Here is a 27318-nt window from a genome sequence, read left to right as displayed (position 1 = left end):
AGAAAAGAAAAATAAAAGAGGTGTAGCTGTGTGCCCTGCCTGGTGAAAGCATTCAGAATTTCACACAGAGGAATATGTTTTGACAAAGGGTAACACAGTACAACACTACACAACACAGTACAGCACAGTACAGTGCAATACATTACAACAAAATACAATACAGTACAGCACAGTACCATACAGTACAATACAATACATACAATACAATACAATACCTTTTGGGCCTTGGTGATTTACGTTCTTTAGGAATGACGAGCAGAGATGATGATAAGAAGGGGATTCAGATCCTCCCTGCTCAGTGTAGGTCAGCCCAAATTTCACACAGAGAAATCTGTTGTGACAAAGAGTGATAACGCAGTGCAACACAACACGACATGACACAACACGACATGACACGATGACATGACACGACACAACACACACCATGACACAACATGACACGACATGACATGACACGACGTGACACAACACAACACCATTTGATTTGTTGAACAAAATACTCATGGATGACTGACTCCAAGCCTTCCTTTCCCAGGTGCGTTGATCTACCTGCTGGACCTTTTCTGCAATGCCACCAGCCCTGCAGTGCGGGAGAAGACGGCGGAGCTGTTGGCCAAGATGCTTGCTGACAAACTGGTGGGGCCCAAGGTTCGAATCATCCTGGCCAAGTTCCTCCCCTCCATCTTCATGGACGCCATGAGGGACTCTGCTGAGGCCAGCGTCCACATGTTTGAGGGTTGGTTTTGTCACTTACTTTTTTTTTTTTTAATTTTTTTATGCTACCCCAATCATCTGCACCCTTTTCAGAGGCATTTCTCTCCATGCCACACTCCCAGCATTGGCATTGTGTCACTTTTTTTCTGTCTGTTTTTTTTTTGTTTTGTTTTTTTCGGGGGAGTGGGGGATGGGGGGTGTTGTCTTTTTTTTCTCTGGGGGGCGCACAGGGGGCTGGGGGCCGAGCTTGAGGGGGTGGGGGGGGTTGCTGTCCCATCATGTGTGCTGTTCCCATGGTGTTAAATGTAGAACAAATTTCAGACCTTTGGAGCTGCAAGAAGGCCAGCTGTGTGGCGGTCAAAAACAAGCAAACGGTCATACATGTCTGTGTGACTGTGTGCGTATGCAGGACTGAAACCTGACTGAATGACACAGGAAACAAATGATGAGCACCCAAAGGCAAGTCTCATTCGTCTACCAGGTAGGCAGCCTGTTGTGCAAACGACTGCATGATTGTTAAGATGCTTAAGATCTTGGTCTCTTACCGAGGACAGGCTCCATATAAAAATTCATGTAAATCTGTCTATCTAAAAGCATAGACAGAGGAAAGCATCAGCTGCACACAGCCCTCCATCCCACAGATTCCCTTGCCCTCTGTGTGCCAGGGGGTGTGTCACTGAAGAATCAACCTGCACAGCCACCAGAGGGTTTGTCACCAAGGCCTTTCTTCTCAATCAGCATCAGATCTGTGGATTCTGCCGTCGTCATCACTCTCACACTGCTCATCCCAAGTCAGCCTCACGCAGCCGTACCCCTAGTTCTCCTGCAGCAGTTGTCAGCATCAGATGTGTTACGTCTCAGTCCTGCCTACAATGTGGCCACAGTTTCTGAATCAGACTGCACAGCCACACCAGATGCTACATGTCCAGGAAGTCACTCAACAGCAGAGCACACTAGGATTGTTATTCTGATGAGATGATGAAAACCGGGGTCCCATGTCTAGCATGCACTTAGCGCACATAAAAAAACAACAAAAACACGGCAACAAAATGGTTGTCCCTGGTAAAATTTGATAGAAAAAACAAATATACTTGCAAGCAGAAAAAAAAGAAGAGAAAAACAAAATGGGGTGGTGCTGTACTGTCGCGACATGCTGTCCCACAGTTTACTTCATGATATTCACCACTCTTCCTCATTTCAGTCTTTTAAAACTGGTCTGAAAATACATTTTTTTGAAAATGCCTGTACATAGACCTTCCATCCCTTTCCAGTGACATTCAGTTATAATCCATGCAGACTCCTTGCGTGTGTACATGCGTGTGTGTGTGTGTGTGTGTGTGTGACTAAGAAATGTAACAGGCATAGTCTTTGAATGCTTTTGTGCATCTTTTTTTTTTTAAGTTATTGCGCGCACATATGTGTGTGTGTGTGTATGTGTGTTTTATGTTTATTGTAAAGCGCTTTGAGCTCCCTTTCAGGGAGAAAAGCGCTCAACAAGTATCCATTATTATTATTATTATTATTAACAGCCTGAATTTTCTTCTCCTCTACTAGACCACTTGAATTGGTGGTCTGGAAGCTAGTCATTCAGATGGAATGACAAAATGAGGTCCCATGTGCAGCATGCACTTAGTGCACGTAAAAGAAAAAAATCCACTTTGATAGAAAAACAAATTAATCCACTTACAGACAGCAAAAAGAAAAGATTCCAGTGCATGTGTGGCTACACACTCTCCTCGGGCACAGCAGCCCTAATTTCACACAAAGAAAAGTTGTTCTAACAAAGAAATGATCCAATACAATAGATGAAACTTGAGTTGGCTGTGTTGGCAGGGTCCCATGAAAACCCAGAGCTGATATGGAATGATGAAGCCAGGGAAAAGGTCTGTGACACTGTCAAAAAGCTCAGGAAAAGGTCAGTCACAAATTCAGCAATATATGTATGCCCAGTGTGTCTGTGTGTGTGTGTGTGTGTGTGCATGTGTGAGTGTGTGTGTGCGTGCAGCGTGTGCACAGTGTGAGTATGTGTATGAGTGTGTGTATGTTTGTGTGTGTGTGTGTGCACGCGTGCACTGTGTGTGTGTGTGTGTGTGTGTGTGTGTGTGCAGTTCAGTTCAGTTCAGTTCAGTTCAGTTACTCAGGGAGGCATCAGACCCATAAACACTACATCACATCTAAGCAGAAGTCTGACCAGCAGCATAACCAAACTCACTTAGTGAGGCCTCGAGGGAAATAAAATAACAAGAAGTAAAATAAGATACGTAATTTAATTATTGAATAAATAATGAATGCATAAAAAGAGAAAAAAAGAATAAATCAGAATAAGAATGAATAAACAGATAAAGAAATAAAGTAAAATAAAAAGTATGAAAATAAAGAATAATAATATTGATAACAATGATATATGAATAAACAAATAAATGTAAATAAACACACACACACATACGTCACACGCGCGCACACCCACACCCACACCCACACACAGGCACAAGAGATATACAACAAATATGCAGTCTCACAGGTATGAAAGCACAAACAAATGTACACAGACCCAACACTACACATAAAAGTACAGGAGCCCACACACACACACACACATACATGCACACACACACATGCACACACACATGCACACACACACACACACACACACATACACGCACGCACGCACGCACGCACGCACGCACGCACACACACACACACACACACACACACACACACACACACACACACGCACACACACACGTTCCCATAGCTGCCAACCTTTCAGAATCAAAATTAGGAATCCTGGTGGGGGATGGTTGCGGGAGGGGGGAAGCTGAAACATTCATCATATTCAAACAAGTAGAACAGAATAGAATAGAAAACGTCTTTATTACCAAGTGTACCAGGGTCACAAGGAATATTTGGGGGGATAGTACATAACAAGATACGAACATAAATCGAAAATCATACACAAACACAGATTCAGTAGAAATAAGATACACACAAGTGCATATCAGTATAAAAACTTGTGCATACTCACGCATCCACACACTGCACACACACACACACACACACACACACATAACACACACACGTTTGAACAGAAGCTGGCTATTACATGTGGATGGGGCTGATGATTAGATATTCAGGTAGATGGTTGTTGGTTGCACAATTCTGTTTATCATACTGGATTTGTTGGAGAGACAGGGCATTGACTGCTTTGGGGGAAAGCTATTGCTGAAGCGATTGGTTTTTGTCCTTAAACTTCTGTACTGTTGACCAGAGGGGAGCATCTCGAAAATCCTAAAAGCTGGATGTGGATTCGTCCTGGCTGATTGATTTTGCTTTTTTGAGTAGCTGCTTATAATATATGTCTTCTAGAGAAGGTAGATCAGCCCCGGTAATCTTGGTGGCAGTTTTTACGATTCTGTTAACCCTTTCGCTGAAATCTATTTGCCAGGGTTTTTTCACAAAAAACGGGTATAAATTTTCCAAAAATTCTGTGCTCTTTGTTATTGGAGAAAGACCCATAAAAGTATATATTTTCTGAAAGGTAAATGAATAAAGAATACAAAACACATGCTGTTTTCCCATTTTATATATTTTTAGTGACATGCTGTTGTTTTGAAATCAGTGTTTTGTTTTTTGTCACATTTTCAACTTGTTCATTACAAACATTAGTCAGGTAATTTGCACAAAAACATCATATTTTCTGGACAAATGGATATCTGCAAACACAAAATCATACTAGAACAACCACAATATATTTTTTTTTTTTTTAAGAGATAGATACACAATGCATTGTGACTTCTGGTAAGATGGATGTGAGGCCACGCCCCCTCAGTCTGCACCCCCTTCCTCCTCACCCCTCTCACACGGTACCTTGATTCAGTTCTCATCAGACCGCGTTGGCTGCGTGCCAAGAATATCGCTCTGCTGCTAATTCGGTCGTCTGTCGTCTGCTAACATCTGTACAGCCGGCATCACTCACTGACAGTCGCATCTTGGCCACTCTCTTGATTACTCCCTTTATTTTCTATCAGATCGTCCTATAAATGTTCATCACTATCTTCTCCTTCGAATTTACGCTTCAATTCCTTCTGAGCATCAGCTAAAGAAAGAAATCTTGGTTGATTTAGTTCGTCACGATCGCATGTCTTGAGCACGGCGTCAGTCCGACATTTTGTTGAGCGAGCGAGGAGAGAAGTCAGGCCAACACTTGGACAGTGACCCAACCAAAACGTTCAAATAAAGGACTGCTTCATGACGTAGATGGGGTTTCTAGCTATGAATAGAATCTAGAGAGATTCCCCAGGCTAAAGCTACCACTATTTTTGCCAAGGAAGTGAATGCAAACCAGGGAAAAGTCAGAATATTTCGATGACGAGTTATCTCGTCATGCAGGCAGCGAAGCATACATGCTTGCCATGACGAGTTATCTCGTCATGCAGGCAGCCTAGGGGTTAAGTAAAGCATTTAAACAGGATTTTATTATATGCACCATCTTTAACCCAGAATGGGGGAATGGGCATTTACACAGTATTTCATTCTATGCACCGTCTTTAACCCAAAATGGGGGAATGGGCATTTCACAGTATTTCATTCTATGCACCGTCTTTAACCCAAAATGGGGGAATGGGCATTTCACAGTATTTCATTCTATGCACCGTCTTTAACCCAAAATGGGGGAATGGGCATTTCACAAGCTACTGGGTGTGCACAAGGTAGTTTACAGTAAGTATATGCTGAAAAAACAAACAAACAAAAAAACAGCTCCTGTCTCTCTCCCCTGCCAGACACTTTGAGGTGCAGAGGGAGAATGCAGATGCCAAGTGGTCCTTCAAGGAGGACTTTGAGGTGGTCTACACCGACGTCCAAGGGGAGCTAATCGTCGGCGGTGTCTTCCTCCGGCTGTTCATCGCCAACCCTGGCTGGGTCCTGCGGAGACCCAAAGAGTTCCTGACGGAGCTCCTGGAGAAGTGGTCACAGCTCACTGGCCAGACAAACCCTGATGTGAGTGGAGTGTTTTCAGTTATGCAGGCTTCATTATGGTCTACCACTGTCTTATTGAATAATAATGATGATGATAATAATTTTGATAATGATAATAATGATGATAATAATTATGAATACTTGTTGAGAGCTTTCCTTCCTTAAAGGGAGCTCAGAGCTCCTTAATAATAATAATAATGGTATTTATATGGCGCTGAATCTTGTGCACAGACAAATCAAAGCGCTTTCGCACCAGTCATTCACACGCATGCATAACTCTAAAACTGGAGAAACTGAAGACAAGGAAGAGGCAGGGAAGGGAGGCTATTTTGGGAAGAGGTGGGTTTTAAGGCCAGACTTGAAAGAGCTGAGTGTGGAGACGTGACGAAGCGAAAGAGAAAGTTCATTCCAATTGCAAGGTCCAGAGACAGAGAAAGAACGGCGGCCTTACAATAAACGTTAAATACATACACTCACTCGCAACAACTTGCAAGATAAGGAAGGGAAAAAACCAAAATAACACTTACAACTGTTTAAGGCATACATGCACCATGAACAGCTTGAAAAACATTCTTGTCTTGTCTTGTGCATGTGCAGGGGGAGACGATGGAGACGGTGACGACAGCCCTGGTGTGTCTGTGCACCTCTCAGGCCTCACTGCTGGACCAGGTGCCACAGCTGGGCTACCTGCACAAGGTGTTCACCGCCATGACCCGCGAACACAGCGCCAAAGCCGCCATCCAGCTGGCCCATCAGTGTGCTGCCAATCCGGTATATGCTGTCTGTGTGCAGGGGAATTGCTGCCTGTGTGTGGGGGAATTGCTGGGAATTGCTGCCTGTGTGCTGGGGAATTGCTGGCTGTGTGCGGGGGAATTGCTGCCTGTGTGCTGGGGAATTGCTGGGAATTGCTGCCTGTGTGGGGAGGGAATTGCTGCCTGTGTGCTGGGGGAATTGCTGCCTGTGTGGGGGGGGAATTTCTGCCTGTGTGTGTGTGTGGGGGGGATTGCTACCTATGTGCTGGGGAATTGCTGCCTGTGTGAGGGGAATTGCTGGGAATTCCTGCCTGTGTGAGGGGAATTGCTGCTGGGGGGAATTGCTGCCTGTGTGGGGGGGAATTGCTGCTGGGGGGGAATTGCTGCCTGTGTGCTGGGGAATTGCTGCCTGTGTGGGGGAATTGCTGCCTGTGTGTTGGGGAATAGCTGCCTGTGTGAGGGGAATTGCTGGGAATTTCCTGTGGGGGTGGGGGGGATTGTTGCCTGTGTGCAGGGGAATTGCTGGGAATTGCCTGTGTGCGGGGGAATTGCTTTAGGGGTGGTTTGGGTCAGAACTGTGTTAGTCATGTCATGGTCTGACTGTGACCATCAGAACAGCAGAGTAGGCATGGATCAATCTGCTCACTCGGACACCTCCTTGAAACTGAACAGAATAGAATAGAATAGAATGTCTTTATCACCAAGCGTTCCTGGATCACAGGGAATATTGGGTGGATAGTACATAAAAGGTACAAACATGAATCATAAATCATATACAAACACAGATACAGTAGAATTTTAGACACATATGCATATACGTACACACATACACACTCACTGAAACTGAAACTGAAACCCTGCTCATGTTACAGCTGTGCGTGCGGTCAATGGCCACGTTTGACTGCATCGGTCCTCTGAAGAAAGGGATGAAGCTGAGACGTGATGTGATCGGCCTGGCTGCTGAGATGTTGGCCAAAATGTTCGACAAAGGAGAGGAGGAGCTTGTGCAGCAGGTCAGACACACTGTTTGATATTGTATTGCATTGTATTATTCTTTATTGTCACAACATATTTCTCTGTGTTAAATTTGGGCTGCTCTCCGCAGGGAGAGCGTGTCACTACACTGAGAGTGCCTCCCATTTTTTAAATTTTTTTCCTGTATGCATTTTTTGGGGGGCGGGGAGGTTTCCTATCAAAGTGGATTTTTGCCAGGAACAACCCTTTTGTTGCCTTGGGTTCTTTTACATTCGCTAAGTGCATGCTGCACACGGGACCTTGGTGGCAGAATGGTTAAGATGCACACACACACACACACACACACACACACACACACGGGACCTTGGTTTATTGTCTCATCCAAATGACTAGCGTCCAAACCACCACTCAAGGTCTAGTGGAGGGGGAGAAAATACTAGCAACTGCCGTGATTCGAACCAGCGCGCTCAGATTTTCTCACTTCCTAGGCGGACGCGTTACCTTTAGGCCATCACTCCTCCCAGAGATCTTGCAATGGTTTCACTTTCAGTCAAAGGGTGGCTGGGATGTAATGGTTACTTAGCGACAAGTGGTAGTACACTCAAGAGCTCAGGAATTTTCTCCCTCTGTGTGTGTGTGTGTGTTGTGTGTGTGTGTGCATGTGTCTGTGTTTGTGTGTGTGTGTGTGTGTGTGTGCTTCTGTGTGTGTGTGTGTGTGTGTGTGTGTGCGTGTGTGTGTTTTGAATGCCCCCTTATTTTGTGTTTTTTCCACTTCTATGTCCTTATGTGCTCTTATTTTGTATAATGCACTATTGTATGTTTACTGTTTTATGTGAGGCACTTAAAGCCCATCTATGGGGAGTTTGCGCCATGTAAGTACAATGTATTATCATCTGTTCCATTCAATGACATAACTCCCATGCTGCTTACTCCCAGTTCCCCCATTCACAGCCACATAAATACAGGCTCATCTATCACAGTCCCAGTGTCAGCAGTCCACAGTGAACTAAAGATATTGCACTGACAGGATCTCCAGATATATGATACACAAAGGCCACCAGAATGAGAATACATATGCATGAAAATAATGACATGAAAAACAAAGGAGAAATGAAATTCAGCAAATTGGGGGGGAAAAATGACCACACATTTTGAATTCAATATGAAAAAAACCCAGTGAACTTTACACCAGTTCCTCTCTGGAACAAAAAGCACATTAAATAAACATGGACATCTCTCATTACACATCTATCTGCATTTTGTGATGAAAATGGAGGGAACTGGCTGTGTGTTGTTATTTTACCTATGGGTGACAGGTATGGAATGGTTGCATCATAACAGTGTTGCCTTGGCTATGAATTGGTAATAGAGTGATTTTATTTTAAAACAGATACCTTCTCAGCATCTTTATCATGTGAAAGAATAGTGTTGTTGACAAGTTTCTGAAAAGCTGGTGCCTGTATTTGAACAAGTAATTCACAAAACAATGCGATAATCAAAAGAAAAAATATTCAAATTCATGGTGAGAATAGACCTTTTTTTTCAAAGATAAATGATGTAATGTAAAAATAAAAAGTAAAAAGTTTGGAAAAAAGATGTAAGAAGTGTGATATGTTTTCCATGTGACATATATTACCACTGGTGCCTATGTCAACTTTATAATGAATGCCCTCTCAGCATCTTATCCTGTGAAAGAAGAGTGTTGTTGACGCGTGTGTGTTTTGTGCGCCGTAGCCGAGTGGTTAAAGCGTTGGACTTTCAGTCTGAAGGTCCCGGGTTCAAATCACGGTATTGGCGCCTGGTTGGTAAAGGGTTGAGATTTTTCCAATCTCCCAGATCAACGTATATGCAGTCCAACTAGTGCCTGAACCCCCTTTGTGTGTATACGCTCGTAGAAGATCAAATATGTATTTAAAGATCCTGTAATCCATGTCAGCATTCAGTGGGTTATGGAAACTAGAACATACCCAGCATGCACACCCCTGCTGTTGCGCCCGTCATTCATTCATTCATGTGTGCCTGTGTCCCTCTCCCTTCAGGCCCTGAAGTCGGACCTGGTGCCCTTCCTGCTTCGTCTGCTGGAGGGGGGTCTGGAGGCAGTGGAGAGTCCGGCCGCCAGCAAGGCCCAGATCGTCAAGGCTCTCAAGGCCATGCAGCGCAGCTTGCAGCATGGGGAAAAGGTTGGGGGGTTGTGTGTGTGTCTGTGGGTGTGTGTGTGTGTGTGTGTGTGTGTGTGTGTGTGTCACTCTGTGTGTGTGTGTGTGTGTGTGTGTGTGTGTGTCACTCTGTGTGTGTGTGTGTGTGTGGTTCAGCTGATGTGACATATATCAGAGCTCATGTACAGGTCTCCTAACAGACTTATCCCTGTTCTGCTGTTCCTCACCTTGGTGACTGTCTTCTTATCGGCTGCAAGCTATCATAGTTGTTTATTTGTTTATTTATCTATTTATTTATTTATTTATCTGTTCATTATGAACATACACACACATGCACACACACACACACTCACGCACACGCACACACACACACATATCATACACACAGACACAGACACAGACACACACACAGACACACACACACACACACACACACACACACACACACACAAACACTCTCTGTCTCTGTCTCTCTCTCTTGCTCTCTCTCTCTCTCTCCCCCTCACAAACACACACACACACACACACACACACACACACAAACACTTTCTCTCTCAGTGTCACACACACACAAACTCACGCTGACAGGTGTGTGTTGTGTGGTGGCAGGTGACAGAGCTGTTGGAGCAGTCGTCAGTGTGGAAGGAGTACAAGGACCAGCGTCACGACCTCTTCATCACCAACACGGCCATTGCCGGCTACCTCACAGGTAAGGGGTCTTTTGGCTGTATTTCACCATTGACTGGTGCAACAGCCAAGAGGTTAGAGCACTGGACTTTCAATCTAAGGGTCCCAGGTTTGAATCTCGGTGACAGCGCATGGTGGAGAAAGGGTGGAGATTTTTTCCGATCATCCAGGTCAACATGTGTGCTGACCTGCCAGTGCCTGAACCCCCTTCGTGTGTATACGCATGCAGAAGATCAGATACGCACATTAAAGATCCTGTAATCCATGTAAGCGTTCGGTGGGTTATGGAAACAAGAACATACCCAGCATCTACACCCCTGAAAAAGAGTACGTCTGCCTACATGGTGGGGTAAATGAACAAAACAGTTATACACTCTGTATGAGTGTGTATGTATGCGTGACTGAAACCTGATTGAGTGACACAGGAAACGAATGATGAGCGCCCAAATGGCAGCTGTCAGTCAGCTCTACCCAGGTAGACAACCTGTTGTGCATATGTGTCCTTGTTTGTAAAGCACTTCAAGCTTGGTCTCTGACCGAGGATAGGCACTACATAAGTACACATATCGTATCATATCATATCATATTGTGTCTTCACTATAAGTGATATTAGATGTGTAATGTGTGTGTCTTGTGTGTGTGCTTGCTTGGGTGCATGTGTGGCACAGGTATGTGTCATCCTCCCAACGTGCAGAGGAAAATCAGGAGAAGTGGAAAAAATTCCAGCAGTTAGGTAGATGTGATTATGTATATATGCTTGTGTTTATATTGTCTCCGTACTATGATACTAGTTATATATATATATGTGATTATATATGCTTGTGTTGATATTGCCTCCATATTATATCAGTTAGGTGGATGCGATTAAGTATATATGCTTGTGTTTATATTGTCTCCATATCAGAGTCATATCATGATATCAGTCAGTTAGATATGATTACCAGTATTTATATGCTTTTGTTTAGATTGCGTCTGTATTGTGATGTCAGTTAGGAATATATGATTATGTATATCCTTGTCTTTATATTGTCTGCATATCAGTTAGGTAGACGTCATTCTGTATATGTTTGTGTTTATATTGTCTCCATATTATGATACCAGTTATAGACATGTTATCATGTTCATGCTGGAATCTGCTAATACAAAAAAGCAATAAATACATTGGTGTGTGTGCATATGTGTGTGTGTGTGTGTTTGTGTGCATGCGGATGTGTGTGTGTGTGTGTGTGTGTGTGTGTGTGTGTGTGTGTGTGCCCCACAGGTCCTACAGGCCCCAGTGTTGCCGGCTACCTGACATCCGGCACCTCCCAGTCTGTCATGCCTGATGCCCCACCCCCACTGGACCCTGACAGTCACCACGAGTGAGGGACACTCCGCAGGGAGCGGCTGCTGACTGTGGCTCACCTGGGATCCTGTTCATTGGGACAGAAGTGCACACGTTGGATGTGAAGCGATACATCTGGATTTTGAATGCCTAGACGTTTGCTGCAGCGAAGTCAGTGTTCTTTGAATGTCAGTACTTTTGCTGCAGCAAAGTTGGTATTCATGGGCCAGGTGGGAAGGTCTGAAAACGAACAACCTGACTTCTTACAAATAGTTAACGACAACACCTTCATTCTTATTAAAGAAAGTGGTTTTCCTGAATAAGCCTCCCTTTGTGCATGCAGACTTTTATTCAACTGCTGGATGAGTATGGCCTTTTGAGTGAAACAGAATTTTTTTTTTTCACAGAACTTCATCTTCATTATACCCTTCTGGGTATGTTCTCTTGCAACATACTCTTTTCATCAACTGCTGTACTGAAAAAAAAGGAAATAAAAATGCGCCCTTCTTTCTGTCACAAAATGCATAAGAAGCGTAACCCAGCAAAATTTCAGACCTTTTAGTCTGTTTCGGCTCAGACTTGGCTTAAGTCACCGGCCATGAATTCCTACTTCCGATGGATAGCCTTGGACAACAAGTTTCGTCCGGGTGTTTCCATTTACGTCTTCCCCATGAATTGGACCCCAGGTCCTCACCCACAGTGGCTGCCAGCTCTTGATCAAGGTGAGGGTTCATCTGCCCACCAGAGATACACTGACTGTCAAGTGTGTGCAGCACAAATAGACACTATGCCACCAAGCAAGTGCTGCTTTCTTAAAAAGGCATGAACACTTTTTCTTCACTTTTTTTTTTTTTTAATACTGTGTGGGTATGTTGATTTGCATTAGTATCGTCTTGTGAAGTCATTCATTTTCTCTTTCTTTGTACTATGTGGTCAGTTTTATTTGCTTGACTGTCTTCTTTTGAAGGCCTTTATTTCTTTTTTCTTTTTTCTTTTTTTTCATACTGTGTGGTCATTTTGATTTGCATTATTAGTGTCCTCATATGACATGACAATATAGTTGAGTTGTTTTTTTTACTTTTTGGAATCAAAACTTATTTTCAAACTCCGGAACAAAATGGCTTGGCAGAACAATCAGTAAGAAGGTTTGTTGGGGAGACAGTTTGTTGGGAGACACTGAGAGAGAAGAAAAAAAGAAGTTTTTATTGATCCCGTCGTATGCTGCAGATGTAGTGGATGGTTACAGTTGATGAATGCATCATGAGAAATTGTTGAGGTATTGTAACAAAATATGTGACGTGAAATTGTGAGACTTACACATTCAGTGTTTAAAGCGTGACTCACATTCAGTGTTCAATGTGTGACTTGCATTCAGTGTGTCATTTTAATGTGTGATTTGTATTTACTGTATAATGTGTGGCTCACTTTTAGTGTACAAAGATTGTGCCCTGTGGATGTTTTATGTGTGTGCTAGTTACAGCCATGAATGAACATAGTGTACCTTACTGATGAGCTAAAGCTGTGTGCATGTGAATTATGATGAATGATATAGATACGCTACTTGCATCTGGTCCATTGGTCATTGCTGCTGGTATTTGTGTATACTGACTCACGTGTGTAAACAGAATGAGTCTGTGTAATCACCTGTTCTCTTAGTGTGTGTGTGTGGTGTAGTGTTGTGTGTGTAGATGGGTGGGTGTGTGTGTTGTGTGGGTGCTTGCACATATACATGTGTATGTGCATACGTGAGAGAGAGAGAGAGAGTACATGGAGACTTGAAAGTTGGCATTTTCTCGGCGAAGGCAAATGGTATAGGAACTCAAACTTGGAAGGATGATCGTTATGGATAAGATCTTCTCCCCCATCCCCTTGCAAAAGCTGTGATCAGCAACACGGTTAAAGGACAGAGGTCAAAATCATCACTTGGCAAATTAGACATAAAACAAGTTAGAGCTCACCACACTTGGCATTGTGACTGGCCATTGGGACAACATGTTCCTAATTAGAATTCAGGTTCAGAGGTCAAGGTCAAAGCTACGGTATAGGATAATAATAGCGAAAGCTTGTAGGTGCAAGGGATACAATGGTCTTGCATACTTTCTTCATCAGACTTGTTCAGACACTGGACATGGTCAGATGTATAACATTAGTCATGATCAGGGGACAAAGTTCAAGGTTAAGGTCACAATTGGGGAAGAAAAAAACCCAAAAAACTTGGGATTTTCAGCCCATGTTCATCAAACATTATACAGTGATTCACTATCGCTGGCACATTAAAAGCTTTCAAAAATTGATGTTAAAGAGAAAGGTAAAGGGTGCAGCAACAGTGTGTGGTTATAAATGCCCTGTTGTAAGGTGATCTTCTATACAGTGTCCTCTTTCTCTGTTCCATAATTCCTGTGCTCTTGTATCACACGTGAGTCTTGAAAGCATTACCACTCTTCTTTAAGTTCTTACCCAAATATGCTTGCAGACTGTCATGTAAAATTGAAGCTTGATGGTAATGAACCAAAGATTACTGCACTTGGTCATTAACATTTTCATTGTAGTTACTGCAATGCTAAATACTGCAAGGAACTATGTTGACTGTCTCTTTGTAGTCAGATACAAAGCTATGCAGTGTGTATGGTTGTGTGCGTGTGTGTGTGTGTGTCTTTAATTAATTTATTAATGTCTTTCCACTTTAAGTGATTTTTGACAGTGTGTGTGTGTGTGTGTGTGTGTATGCTTTTGCCTGCATGCATGTATATGTATACGGCTGCATGCATGCTAAATGTGTGTGTGTGTGTGTATGTGCAAGTTGCTGTGTGATGAGGTATGACAACAAAGAATGGAGATGGTGCTGTTGTGTTTCACAACCTCAGAACCAAAGACGTCTGTGATGTTCATACCACTCACCAAAGTCACTGGGAAGCAAAGAGCTAATCGTAGAACCAAAACATTTGTTTCTTTGAAAATATTCATCCACTTTGATATGCAGTTTTTGTTTTTTTGTTTTCATCTTTTGCCCAACTTGCTGATGTTGTTGTAACTTTACTGACTTCTTGATGAATACAGTTTGCTATGAAATCTACTTCAAGAGTTATCAAAGCTTCCCGCTGAGAGTGGCAGAGAAGGTTGTTCAGTATTCACTTACCTGGGTAGCTGTGATAGGTATTGTGGAATTGAATTAATCAGGCTTACTGTGATAAGGTTGTTTTTTTTAGTGCTAAATGAGTTGTGTAAAGTCTATTGTTTTCCATTGTATGAAGTGAGATATCAATGTAAAATTTTGGTCAATCAGGAATTGTTTGTCGTATTTCTTAGCTTTGCAGTTCTTAGTTTGTATTTGCTTGTTGGTGTAGATAATTATCAAATGATGTTTGTGGTACAATCTTTATCTTCTGAATTTGTAGCTTTTTCTTTTTTACCTTGTGTATTTGTAAGTTACTCTGGACAATCATATAACAATGTTTTACATATAGTTTTGTAACAGTTTAGAGTGTATGTTTTGGGTTGTTGTTTTTTTTCAACTTGCCCGTTAGGACAGTCAGGAAATATTGTTTATGATCACTTTTGCAGACAAGGAAAAAAAATGAACAGCCATTATCTGTTTATACACTGAGTGTTCTACCCAAAGAGACTTCCAGCCAGCACTTCAATTGATTATGTATGACATTCCTTCAAATGCGACTATTTGGCACAACACACAGGATGTTTTTTTTCTAATAGCCGTTTGCTTCGTGCAAGGCATTTTATACATTTTCCAGTTTTTTGTTTTTAAACTCAACATTTGTGAAGAAACATTCCTGGGTTTGTTTATATCATCTTTTTGTGTGAAGATACAGAACATTCCTGTAAGTTTTAGCCACAGATTATCCATCTGTGGACACACATTATATGTAAAACTGGAAGCAGTTTCCTGAGCAGTAAGTGAATGCAGCCTGATTGTATTTATTTCTCTTTTTCACATGTTTCTCCGTGTGAAATTCAGGCTGCTTTCCCCAAGAAGAGTGCCTGCTTGCAAGTGTACTTGCCTTTCCTGTGAAAGTGAATTTTTCAACAGAATATTCTTTGGAACCATTTGTCTTCGCATTCATGTACTTTGTTATTGGTATTTTGATGCACACAGCTAGTATTTCCAAGCAGAATTGATTTGTAATTGGTCTGATGGCTTACAAACTTGCTTTTCTTAGGCATTTAGGATTGGTTTAATTTTTGCTAAATATTTATCTGTATGCTGGCTTTCAGACTTGTTTTTCCTAAGAGTTCATGATTGGACTAATTCATGCTGAATATTAGTTGATTTTTTTTTCTTCATATTCTGTTTCCAACTGCTCCAAGATGGCTCTTGTGGTATGCTGGTAAAAAAAACAAGACTACACTGATTCTAGAAGTTATTCTTCAGTTTCATACACTGTATGACTTCTTCTTCTTCTTCTGCGTTCACTCGTATGCACACAAGTGGGCTTCTACGTGTATAACCGTTTTTACCCCGCCATGTAGGCAGCCATACTCCGTTTTCGGGGGTGTGCATGCTGAGTATGTTCTTGTTTCCATAACCCACCAAACGCTGACATGGATTACAGGATCTTTAACGTGCGTATTTGATCTTCTGCTTGCATATACACACGAAGGGGGTTCAGGCACTGGCAGGTCTGCACATATGTTGACCTGGGAGATCGTAAAAATCTCCACCCTTTACCCACCAGGCGCCGTCACCGTGATTCGAACCCGGGACCCTCAGATTGACAGTCCAACGCTTTAACCACTCGGCTATTGCGCCCGTCACTGTATGACTGATTTTACCTACTTTGAGATGCCACCAATCTAGTTTTCACTGTCATCAGTCCAGTTGCTCAATTTTTAAATTCCAGGACAGTTTCAGTATTTATCGCTGTAAGAAATTGGTTCTTCAGTTATGTACTGGACATTGTTTGAAATAATGACTGCAGTGACTTGTATGTGATGTCCCATGGAGATCCATGAATATTTTATTTGCACTGAACAAACTAACAGTGATTTTTATTCTTCAGGTTAATATAATACTGACATTTAGAAAAAATGTATCATATCTTGCGTGTGTGTCTTTACTTTTTTTTTCACTGTTCTTCCAAATTTTTGTTTGTATTATGCACTATATTGTTTGTAATATACAGTACTTTGCACATGAGTGCACAACCACAAAGGGATTTCACAAACGACAAACCATTTCAAGTGGTGATTTTCCACTGTCTACCAAACATAATCATATTGTATACACTAAAGAACTTTCAATGTGTTCGATTTTCTATGCCCACCGTCAACATTCTTGAAGAGTTATGAAAGACATGGAGTATGCATGGAAACATATGTGTGTGTACTTGCCAGTAAATGCGATGTGTGTGATACATTTGTGATATGTATCGATGAAAATAATTTTTAAAATTGTGTGTTTGATGTCAACTGAATATTACAAGCATGGAAAAAATCTACAGGAAAATAATTAGTGGTTGAATTGCATTGGGGACCAGGGACTGAATTAACTGCTCAACAGGTTGAACAGAATGTGAAAGACATGTTCTTGCTCAAAGTGAATTTTTGTCACATGACAACATGGTATTGATGATGCCTGGTATTTTCATGATATGTAATTGATCATTTTGTTCTGTAATTTTTCCCATGAATGAGAACTGACCAAACAAGTAGAGTGTGTGTGTGTGTGTGATCATATCAAATGTTTATCCTCAGGGTAAAAGTTTTTTTGTTTTACTTTTTTTTTTTTAAATGTAGAAACAAATAGCTGTCTCAATTGTAATGTGTGCAGTTCAGTTCCAAGGAAGTGTTTTTCAGATGGGGATCTTGTTCCAGGTGAAGTGACTGCAGAGTGCATTCAGCTGTGTGCAATTAAATTCAAGAGTTTCTTTACAATACTGATTTGTGTTCCTCATTGTCAAGTCTGGATGCCTACACATACACATACAGATGCATACATACACACAACAGAAAACCACCACACCACATACAATACACAATATAGTACATCATGCAACAAAAAACACCACACACACACACACAAAGATAAGAAAATCAGCATGTGTTTCCCCACATTTCTTTGTCTTAAACACTGTTCAAAAGACTAGATAATAATCATCCATAGTTTTCTGCAGCAAAATAAAAAAAATGAAGGTTGAAAGAACGACACGAGCATAAGATGGAATCTGTGTCAGACCTGTGGCTTTGCGTAGCGTTTCTTTCCATGTCAAGTCATAATGAACAGGAGATAAATTTGAGCAGCGTCTTTCAATAATACTTTGTTACCCCTATTGTTTATCTTTTCAATGCAGAACTATTACCTTGCTAACTTTGGAAAAGAATACCATGGCATGGTTATGATATGTGCAAGTGGAAAAATGAAGTGATGAACGTACTCCCCCAAAAACTGTACACCAAGAGAAATTATAAATGATCTCATGTCTGTTCAATGGATTAAATCAGTTCTTATATCTGAATGAATATTTCATACTGTCCAATGATCAGCTCCCATGTGTCATCATCTATCACACAGAATGGCTCTCAAAACATGTGTGGAAACAATGTTCCCAAATCTGTTTTGACAGCAGTGAGAGAACAGCATGGATGTGTTCTCATAGCAAATCCCCCCCCGCCCCAAAAAAAAACAACAAACGAAACAACCAAGAATCTTGACCGAAGACAAAAACATTTTCAGAAGAAAAGAAAATGGAGAAATTGTACATACTGAGGAACAGCTGAAAACTGCCCTTAGTCTACTATACTAACCAGTACCACTGTTTCCATCACCACTGACAGAGCTCAAGCCTTGGTCTCAGTGACAAATTAACAACAAAGATTCCTCAGTATCTATCATGAACTGTTTGTCACGGCTAAAACATGTAACATGAAATAATAAATACAATAAATCCTGTTTCTCTGAGGTATCTACAATTTCTTCTTTCTATGCAAATTGTCTTCAGAACCTACCCATATCCATCGTACAAATGATGCATACACCACATTTCTGCAAACATAGACCATCACAATGCTACATTATATGACCAATCAGAAAACCGTAAAATGATAACATAGCAACCACAATCATTAATTTCAAAAAAACCATATGAAACATAACAAAACTATATCAAACATTAATTTCCCAAATTATATCCTTTGACAGAAGCACAAGGAAGATATTTTTAGTCTGCTTTAATATCATAAACAGTTGTACTCATTTCTACAAGCAATGCATAACCACCACCACTCCACAACACCCCCTGTCCTAAAAGCTTATTTTACGAACCAAATTATCAGAACAAACTTGTAATCCATTCATCAGCAATCTGCCTTGCAGATACTTTACAAGACAGATCCCTTCTTCATTTCTAACTTCCACTTACCTGTCTACAATTTCAAGTCTGCCCTGGAGTTCTTTTTATATTTTCTGCAAAACAAGAACCCAACTAAGAAAAAAAATCATTACTCCCAAATCTTTACCATGCTGTAAGAACTTCAGAGCTGGATTGGATGGATTTGCATTACCTACCTTCTCTTGACATACCCATGATGCACAAAGATTCTTCTCAAAGTGTACCTAATTCTAACATCACTTGGCTGTGTTTCAGTGAACTTTTTTTTCTTTCTGTTGTTTGATAGCTTCTCATGCACTGCTTTTCAAAATTCCCAAACCCACTCTGATACATCATTTTTTTTCTACTGTTATACTGATCAATCACTCAGCATAATCTTTAATGCACATTTAGTACCCACCAATTGAGTAGCTTAACAAAGATACCTCTTGAAAGGCTTTTGGTAGCCACACAGAATAAATTATCTAAACGAAAAAAGAAAAAAAGATGGGGCTGGGGGAGCACATTTACACCAAACATATCAAACAGTCTTCTCTCAGGACTGGTCTTTTAACTGATTCTACCTGAATGGGCTCCAGGCATGGCTCATAATACAATTCATCACCCCCTCTACTGTCTCAGTAAACAATTAATATATATATATATATATATTCATAACATCAATGAATATTAAAAATTATAACCACCTCCAAACATGAATATATGTATATTATATGCATGACACAGATGTCCGCAGGAATTCTGGAATCTCAAGATGAACAGCAAATTATAATCTGTGATATACAGCAAGGAATTAAAGTCTAACATAATCTCTGACAAACAGAATGCAATGCACAAAACAAAATATCACACACACAAAAATAGTAGTTCCTAGATATATATATATATTGCACAATGAAAAGTAATTTACTGCTGAGCCAAAACTGAGACCACCAAAATCTATACTAAAACTTGTTACATGAAAAATATATAGAAACTGGCTGCACAGTAAAATATATACTGCACATAGCAAGTAGGTGTGTTGATTTTCCAGTGTATGGCCACCATTAAAGGAATGATTCAGTGCTTAAGGCTGGGGGTATAGCGTCGACTGGCTGGGCAGACAACAGGCTTGGTAGGGCAACTTTGTAGAGTGTGCCACAACTTTTGGCAAAAGTAACCCAGTAAGTATGTGACACCAAAAAACTGTTTAATCTGCCACTGGTAGTGACTGTGGATAGCAATAGCTCTCTGAACTCCTCAGTCAATAAAGAGAGACTGTGAGTGGGGCGAGTGACAGTTTGTGGAAATAACTGGAACACTGATTTTAATTTGCTATCACTTGTGTTTGTGAAGCAAACTGACGATAGTATGTGTGTGGGTGTTGTATGCGGATGCATGCGTGAGTGTATATACATATATATAGAGAAAAAAAAAAAAAAATATATATATATATATATATATGTCCATTATTATTCAGCTCTTCAAAACAGGATTCAGTCAAAATTAAGGTGACAGAGGAAGCTAATGAGAGACTATGCATCATTGTCACAGGTAAGCTTCAAAGTCAGGTCATAGGAATATCACAAACATGACCCCACGACACACATACACAAACACACAGAAACCTACCCCCTCTCCAATCTGCACAATATCAAGTCCAAATTAAATGTCATTGGCATGAGAAACCTATGCGACTCATTCAACCCTTTTAACTGTCATCAAATACTCTCATACAGTTATTATCAAACCTAACCCCCAGAAAAATATTGAAAAACACTTCCATACACAATTCAGACAGATATAACCAATGCAAAGATTACTCAAAATCATAACTGCACATAATATACACAACTAGACTGCAAAGACAGAAAATGCAGAAAGCATAACGTTTTGCCACTGCTACATCCCACTGCACATGACACAATGCCTGCAGCATCACAGAATCAACATGAACCAGAGACAGGCAATCAACGCTGAATAACAATATCTGAACATCACCCCGTTTTCTGATTAACTCAAAACAAAAATAAAATAAAACAAAATAAAGCTTTTCGCCCTAGAAACATTATATATATATATAGCTACCCGAGGCCTGATGACTTGCTGTGACAATTAACTAAAAAGCCTTGACACCCTCCCAAATTACAGACCTGACAAACAGTAAAGGGCCACTTCATAACAGCAGGAATGTTTTCATGAAATGTTAAGAAATCAAGTGATGATCTAAACGGCTGTGTACGATCTGCCTCACCACATCCCTCACTGCCCCTCACTGCTCAAGACCTTCCTCTTCCAGCAGTATTTCCTCTACACCCTCTCTCATACATGAAAGTAGTTAGTTGATTGTGTAGGTACATTTATAACGCTGTATTGTGTGTGCGTCAAGTGTATGAATTTATGTATATATTGTATGTACGAATTTGTATGCGCATTATATAAGTTTATTGTACATGATTGTGAGTTGAGGACTGAGTGGTGTGCTTCGTATGCGTGTGTGTGTGGATTGTAAAGCGCTTTGAGCAATGAGGAAAGCGCTGATATATGTCCAGTTATTATCATCATTATCATCATCATTACATTTCTGTCAATCACTGACATTTGCCGAAGATCATGCCCCCTAGAAGAAAACTGTGCAAGTTCTCAAGCGGTCCTTAACTTTTCATGAACCCTTTATCTAAAAAAATAATTTTAAAAATATATATAAATACCACAAAAAACACGCACAGAGGCAAAAAACATTCTTTTCTTTTTTCATCAAATAAAAGAAACACTGCTAGGGGGAAAAAAGCTGCTCAATTCCTCACAGACAAAAAAAAGACATGAACAGTTACCTGCATGAACAACAGCTGTGCAACTATGAATCAAGACTCCATTCATAATCTGTTGAAAGCAAGCACTTTATGCACACACACACACACACACACACACAAACACACACACACACATATATATATCCAGTTACATCCAATTTCCAGTGGTTTCACAAGAAAAACAAAAGGCTGCATTACTGTGGTGTTTTCAGTTTAACTGGTCTGTGTAGCATCTCCACAACCAGCAGATATATATTGCACACAGAAAAAAAGGCCCATATAATGCTGAGCAGTCATTCTGATAACAAAAAAAGAAGAAAAAAAGAAAAAGGAAAGACATGGAGATGCCTAGATTAACTTTGCTGCAAAACAATGACTAAATTACAATGTCACACAAACGCACACACACAAACTCGCACACACACACATACACAAGCTAAGAACTTAAAAGGTACAGAAATAAATAAAATTAAACAAAATAAACCAATATAAGAGACAGAAGTGAATATCTGCATAATTTTGGCAATCTCTTGGTCTACACAGTGACATGCGCTGTTGCAACGTGGGGTGATTCACACAACATATCCAATATCCCAAAACATTCAAAAGCTGGACAGTGAAATAACTGGCTATATCTAGGGTAATAAAAAAAAACACAATATGAAAGCGTTAAAAATACAACAACAATCAAACACACACACACACACACACACACACACAAATATGAAAGTCCACATCTTTAACATAAATGAGACTGGCAAAAGGACTGTGTATTTTGAGGCTAGAGAAGCCAAGAAAAGTGTCCCGAATTTAGTTGAAAGCAAAAAGGCAGCAACACACCAATTCCTAGGTAACTATTCAACAAAGGAGGACATACTTTTGTTTTGCTCAACACTACCCTTCATGAAGATGTACACGGAACCTGCCTTGAAGCATACCGAAAACACCAACCACAGGATTTGTCTTTGATCTTCACCGTCATATTTACTTCATTAACTTACTAATTAATAACATTTCATTTGTGGCATAATAACCAAAGACTTGGTAGCAGGAAACCCAGTTCGTGAAGCAAGCAAGCAGACAAATGCTCTTTTACTAAAATGGCATATACCCATGAATTCACAAAAGAATCAGTGGAAGCGTACGTCCCTGGTATCTCTCAGAACTGACAGCAGATCTTACCTCAAATATTTACAATTTTGTACTGATGGAATGGGATCATTTTGATATTAGATAGTCTGTAAGCAAGCTATAGCACAAGAAGCACCCTTGCACATAATTTCTGTTCACAAATATTTTGACATGATGCACAGATGACTTAAGACCTACGCCTTCATTTTTTTCAGTACTCAAAGTGAGCCACTTGCATCATGAGTAGTTTCCACCCTCTTATCCCACCCACCCTCTCTCTGTCTCTCATATGCCTGTAGGTCCTCACACATGAAATAATAATAATAATAGACAGTACTTATATCACTCCCCATATAATGAACTCTAAGCACCTCACATGAAACAATACATATACAAAAGTGCATAATAATATACCTCTCCACATGAAAAAAATACACATATATGTGTAACAATGTACACCAAGACAATACTACAACTTGTAGATATGAACACACAACAAACATACATACTCACGACACAAAATATACCTTACACATGCACACGCACACACACAGTAAACACTCACCTACAGGAACACACATGATGATTTCAGCGGAGGGTAAAGTGGGGTGGGTAGGAGGAGGAAGACTACAGACAAACAGCTATGCTTCATCACATCCAAAGGCCTGTTTGAACAGGTGGGTTTTCAATTTTGTTTTCAAAGCAGACAGTGTTGGTAAGTGACAGAAATCCAGAAGAAGAGAATTCCAGACATAAGGCGCTTGATACTGAAAGGCCCTTTGGCCAAATGTCTTTGTAGAAGGTTGGGGGACTCAACAGAACTTTTCAGCGGAAGACCTGAGACTAGTGAGAGAACAGGAAGGGGTGAAAGTATAAAGGACTGAAGATAAGTAAGAAGGGGGAGATCCTTCAAAGTGGCGATAGGCCAATATGACAATTTTGCACAGAATTCTGTACTGGATGGAAAACCAATGAAGTTGATGCAAGAGTGGGGCAACATGATTCTTCTTTGACTTTCTGAGAATGATTCTTGCAGCATTGTTCAAAATCATGTAAAGGTGTGACAACAAATCAGAAGGCAGACCAGCGAGTAGTGAATTGCAGTAGTCAATGCAACTTATGATCAAGGAACAGACAAGATAAGTGGTTGCTTCAATAGTTAAGATAGGATAGGGTCCAATGGTACAGATTTTCCTCAGTTGGAATTGTGCAGTTCTACATAGATTACTGACATGGTCATGCATGGACAGAGATGAATAAAAAAAAAATGCACCCAGGTTTCTGACAGAATTCTGAAAGCTGATAAGCATTGTAGACAATCAAGGTATTGTCTGAAATATGACTAAGTGCAGACTTAGAACCTATGAGTATGGCTTCTGTCTTGTCGTCATTAAGTTTAAGCTTGTTTGTCAGCATCCACTCTATATTTCTGTGGAGGGTAGCAAAAGAATATTGGAAAGAAGCTTTAGTGAGTTGGGTGTCAACTGCAAACTTGTGAAAATCACATCAATGTTGACTGATAATGAATTATTAAACACTTTGTCAGGAATTGGCATTTAAGCCACATACAGTTACCAGATGATTTCAATAAATACGAAGATTTCAGCAATCAATGGTCACTGAAGTCTGTGAAAGTTGGGGGTTTTTTTCTTGGCACAGATGCCGGCATTCACAGCACACATTTTGTTCCCTCACACCAAAAGAGCTACAAAGAAAATCATTATACACATTAAATGTACATACTAAATATTTGTTATCATATAAACATTTTGGTTAGGCAAACCCATAATAGTTGTACTAAATCAAAATAACAATAATCGAACAATCACACAATTCTAAAATGTTTTGGTTATCTCAAACCAGCCGAGCAATAACAAAATAAAAATCAACAGATCATAAAGAAAAGATTCCCCAAAACATGACACGAAAATCAGATGCGCATGTACATTATAGTTTTATTCCATACATCCAAAACAGAACACAAGACTATAAAAATGCCTTTTGTGTTTAACAGAAAAAAAACGTAAACAGGATCAACATATATTAAAATGACCCAGGTAACACAGATCTGTTATCTATACAGGTAAATACCACAGATAAATGCACTAACCACACCATCACTTCAACTAACAACAACAGTCTGAGAAGAGAACTCAAACAAATCTGTATGATCGAAAGGGGTTGGGGGGGAGAAAAAGAAAAAAAAAGTGCGTAGATATTACCTAAATAAAGTGTAAAGTATTGGTAAAAAACAAACCTAAAAAGGTTCAAAAAGTATTGCTGGAAACAGTCAGACCACTTGTCTTTCTTCCTCTAAGCTGTCTTGTGATGTGGTGATGTGATAACAAGAATAGCTGATAATTATACAGCACTCTAACCAGAAAACTGCTCTTAGTGCTTAACAAAACACATCACGAGACATGATGTCATACATAACAACTGCAGGAAAAATATACACTCGCAGACGGAGAAAAAAAAAGAGTGGTGCTGCACTGCACTGCACTGCCAAGAAACCTGTTGTGACAAAGAGCAATACAATACAAATGTTGCACTACAATACAATGTGCCCCATGTCCCACATGTCTAGTCCCTTGTCACACCAAGGAACATCTTGCTCTATTTCTCCCTAAATTCTTTGTAAGGCAGTGTCATCTGTGCACTCCTGGGCGGCTGAGGACTGAGTAGTTTACCTACCTTTTGCTGTAGGACACTTTGATAAATGAAATGACAATGAATCTCGTCTTATAAAAAGCTTAAGTTATGGGTGGGGATCAGAAAACATAAACTAAACATTTGGTCACAATGTGGACAGAAACTAAAACAATGATACTGGAAAATTAAACAGAAGGTATTCACCTTTTTCTACCAGAAATTCTATAAACATTTATTTAATCAACTTGGACTGTAAAATTTACTCCAGCTGTGTTATTTCTTTTCATTCCACCCTCTATCCATTCACTTGTCTTTGTCTGACTTTGTTTTTATAAATTTTTCTCATGATTTTGAAATACTAGTCCCACTGAATATTGAGAATACATCTCTGAGATTTCATAGACGCCCACACCTCAGTGTTCAGCTGTATAATGATGCAGCGAGGCAAGACTATTTTTCTTCCCTAGTATTTTCTTCAACATACCAAAAAACCTGGGGAAAGACTGAAAGAATAAATACGGACATGAGGGCTAGGAGACTGAAAGTGCCTGGCATATAAATGCCATAAGCCGAACTCCAGATGAATAAATACATACATTACAATCCTTGCCTGACCGGTTTATTAAAAAAAAAAAAGGAATGTGCAGAACATCGACATAAAAGATCAACAACCGGTTTAAAAACACACACAAAAAAATGGACAAAACGTCAAGTACAAGAGATTCGCATTGTCAGAACACGACCAGAGGAATGTTGAAAAACAAAACAAAAAAAAAGACAAGAAGCAGAGTCTGCAGATTCCTCCACAGAACAAGGTGACGTCATGGCAGTACACCACACACCACACCACATCACAACAGGGGGAATCAGACTGAAGGAGGGTAGTGGAGGGGAGAACGTATCACTTCACATGATCGATGCACACACGACAACAGCTGTGGTCTCCAGAGAGAGAGAGAGAGCCTCTGGAGTTGGCACGCCCATGCTGCGGGCAGGGGGAGGGGGGAGAGGGGACATGGGAGGAGGAAGGAAGGTGGGGTCAGAGGAGGGGGGAGGGGCTCAGAGCGTGTCCATCATGTCCTCTTTCTCGCGGCCCACAGCGTCCGGGTTGGAGAGGGGGTCCAGGTCGGCAAACAGGTTGAACCACGCGGACATGTCAGCTTTCTGGCCCTGCACACACACACACACACACACAGAGGGGGCACATCATACAACCTGTCAGTGCTGACTCACATAGGTTTTGTAACTGGGGAAAGGAACACTGAATGTCTCCGTAATTCAAGATACATTAATACTTTATTATCTCTGAAAAAAGGAATTGTTGACAACATGAACATAGAACACAAGATACAAAATTACTTTAACATTTCTAAAAGAGAAATTGTTGATACAATATTTATGGAATGTCTCCATGCAAGATACAAGACTACTCTTCATTTTTAAAAGAGAACTTGTTGACACATTTGAAGACAGGTTATGTTTAGCCAAGTGATCTTCATTGTATAGATACCCAATACTTTTAAGAAAATTAAAAATTAAAAAAATAACGAAAATAAAATGAAGTAAACATATTATACAGAATTTAATAAAATGCAAAATACAATGCAAAACATTACCAATAAAATACTTGATTCACTAATTATACACAGCAAAGACAAGCATTCATGTAAACACACAGATAAAGCAGTAGAGTACAACACATTACTTACAAAGTAATAAAAGACAAAATATGATGCGCACATCACCACTAAAATATTCACATACTCGTATATCGGCAGAACAATGACTCTCTCTGTTGTTCCTCAAGAGAGTATG

At 40.4% G+C, this 27318-nt stretch overlaps 2 protein-coding genes across 5 annotated transcripts in view; one reads left to right on the top strand and one right to left on the bottom strand.

The window, feature by feature from the left end:
• Positions 1-17474, top strand: part of LOC143292708 (dnaJ homolog subfamily C member 13-like) — an 88742-nt gene extending 71268 nt beyond the window's left edge. For both annotated transcript variants that reach the window (XM_076603224.1, XM_076603225.1), the window contains exons 48-55: positions 536-736; positions 2548-2629; positions 5496-5712; positions 6289-6462; positions 7316-7456; positions 9458-9598; positions 10184-10283; positions 11523-17474. In XM_076603224.1, the coding sequence (XP_076459339.1) occupies positions 536-736; positions 2548-2629; positions 5496-5712; positions 6289-6462; positions 7316-7456; positions 9458-9598; positions 10184-10283; positions 11523-11626 (1160 nt within the window). In that variant the 3' untranslated portion in view covers positions 11627-17474. The remainder of the gene's footprint in view (positions 1-535; positions 737-2547; positions 2630-5495; positions 5713-6288; positions 6463-7315; positions 7457-9457; positions 9599-10183; positions 10284-11522) is intronic.
• Positions 17475-17623: 149 nt separating this feature from the next.
• The window catches only part of LOC143292706 (islet cell autoantigen 1-like), a 34429-nt gene continuing 24734 nt past the window's right edge, over positions 17624-27318 (bottom strand). For all 3 annotated transcript variants that reach the window (XM_076603220.1, XM_076603222.1, XM_076603221.1), the window contains one exon: positions 17624-26673. In XM_076603220.1, the coding sequence (XP_076459335.1) occupies positions 26563-26673 (111 nt within the window). In that variant the 3' untranslated portion in view covers positions 17624-26562. The remainder of the gene's footprint in view (positions 26674-27318) is intronic.

This window comes from Babylonia areolata, chromosome 18, assembly GCF_041734735.1.
Source record: "Babylonia areolata isolate BAREFJ2019XMU chromosome 18, ASM4173473v1, whole genome shotgun sequence".
Lineage (NCBI taxonomy): Eukaryota > Metazoa > Mollusca > Gastropoda > Neogastropoda > Buccinidae > Babylonia > Babylonia areolata.
The sequence above is the reverse complement of the archived record's forward strand: the minus strand, read 5'-3'. Positions and strand labels throughout refer to the sequence as shown.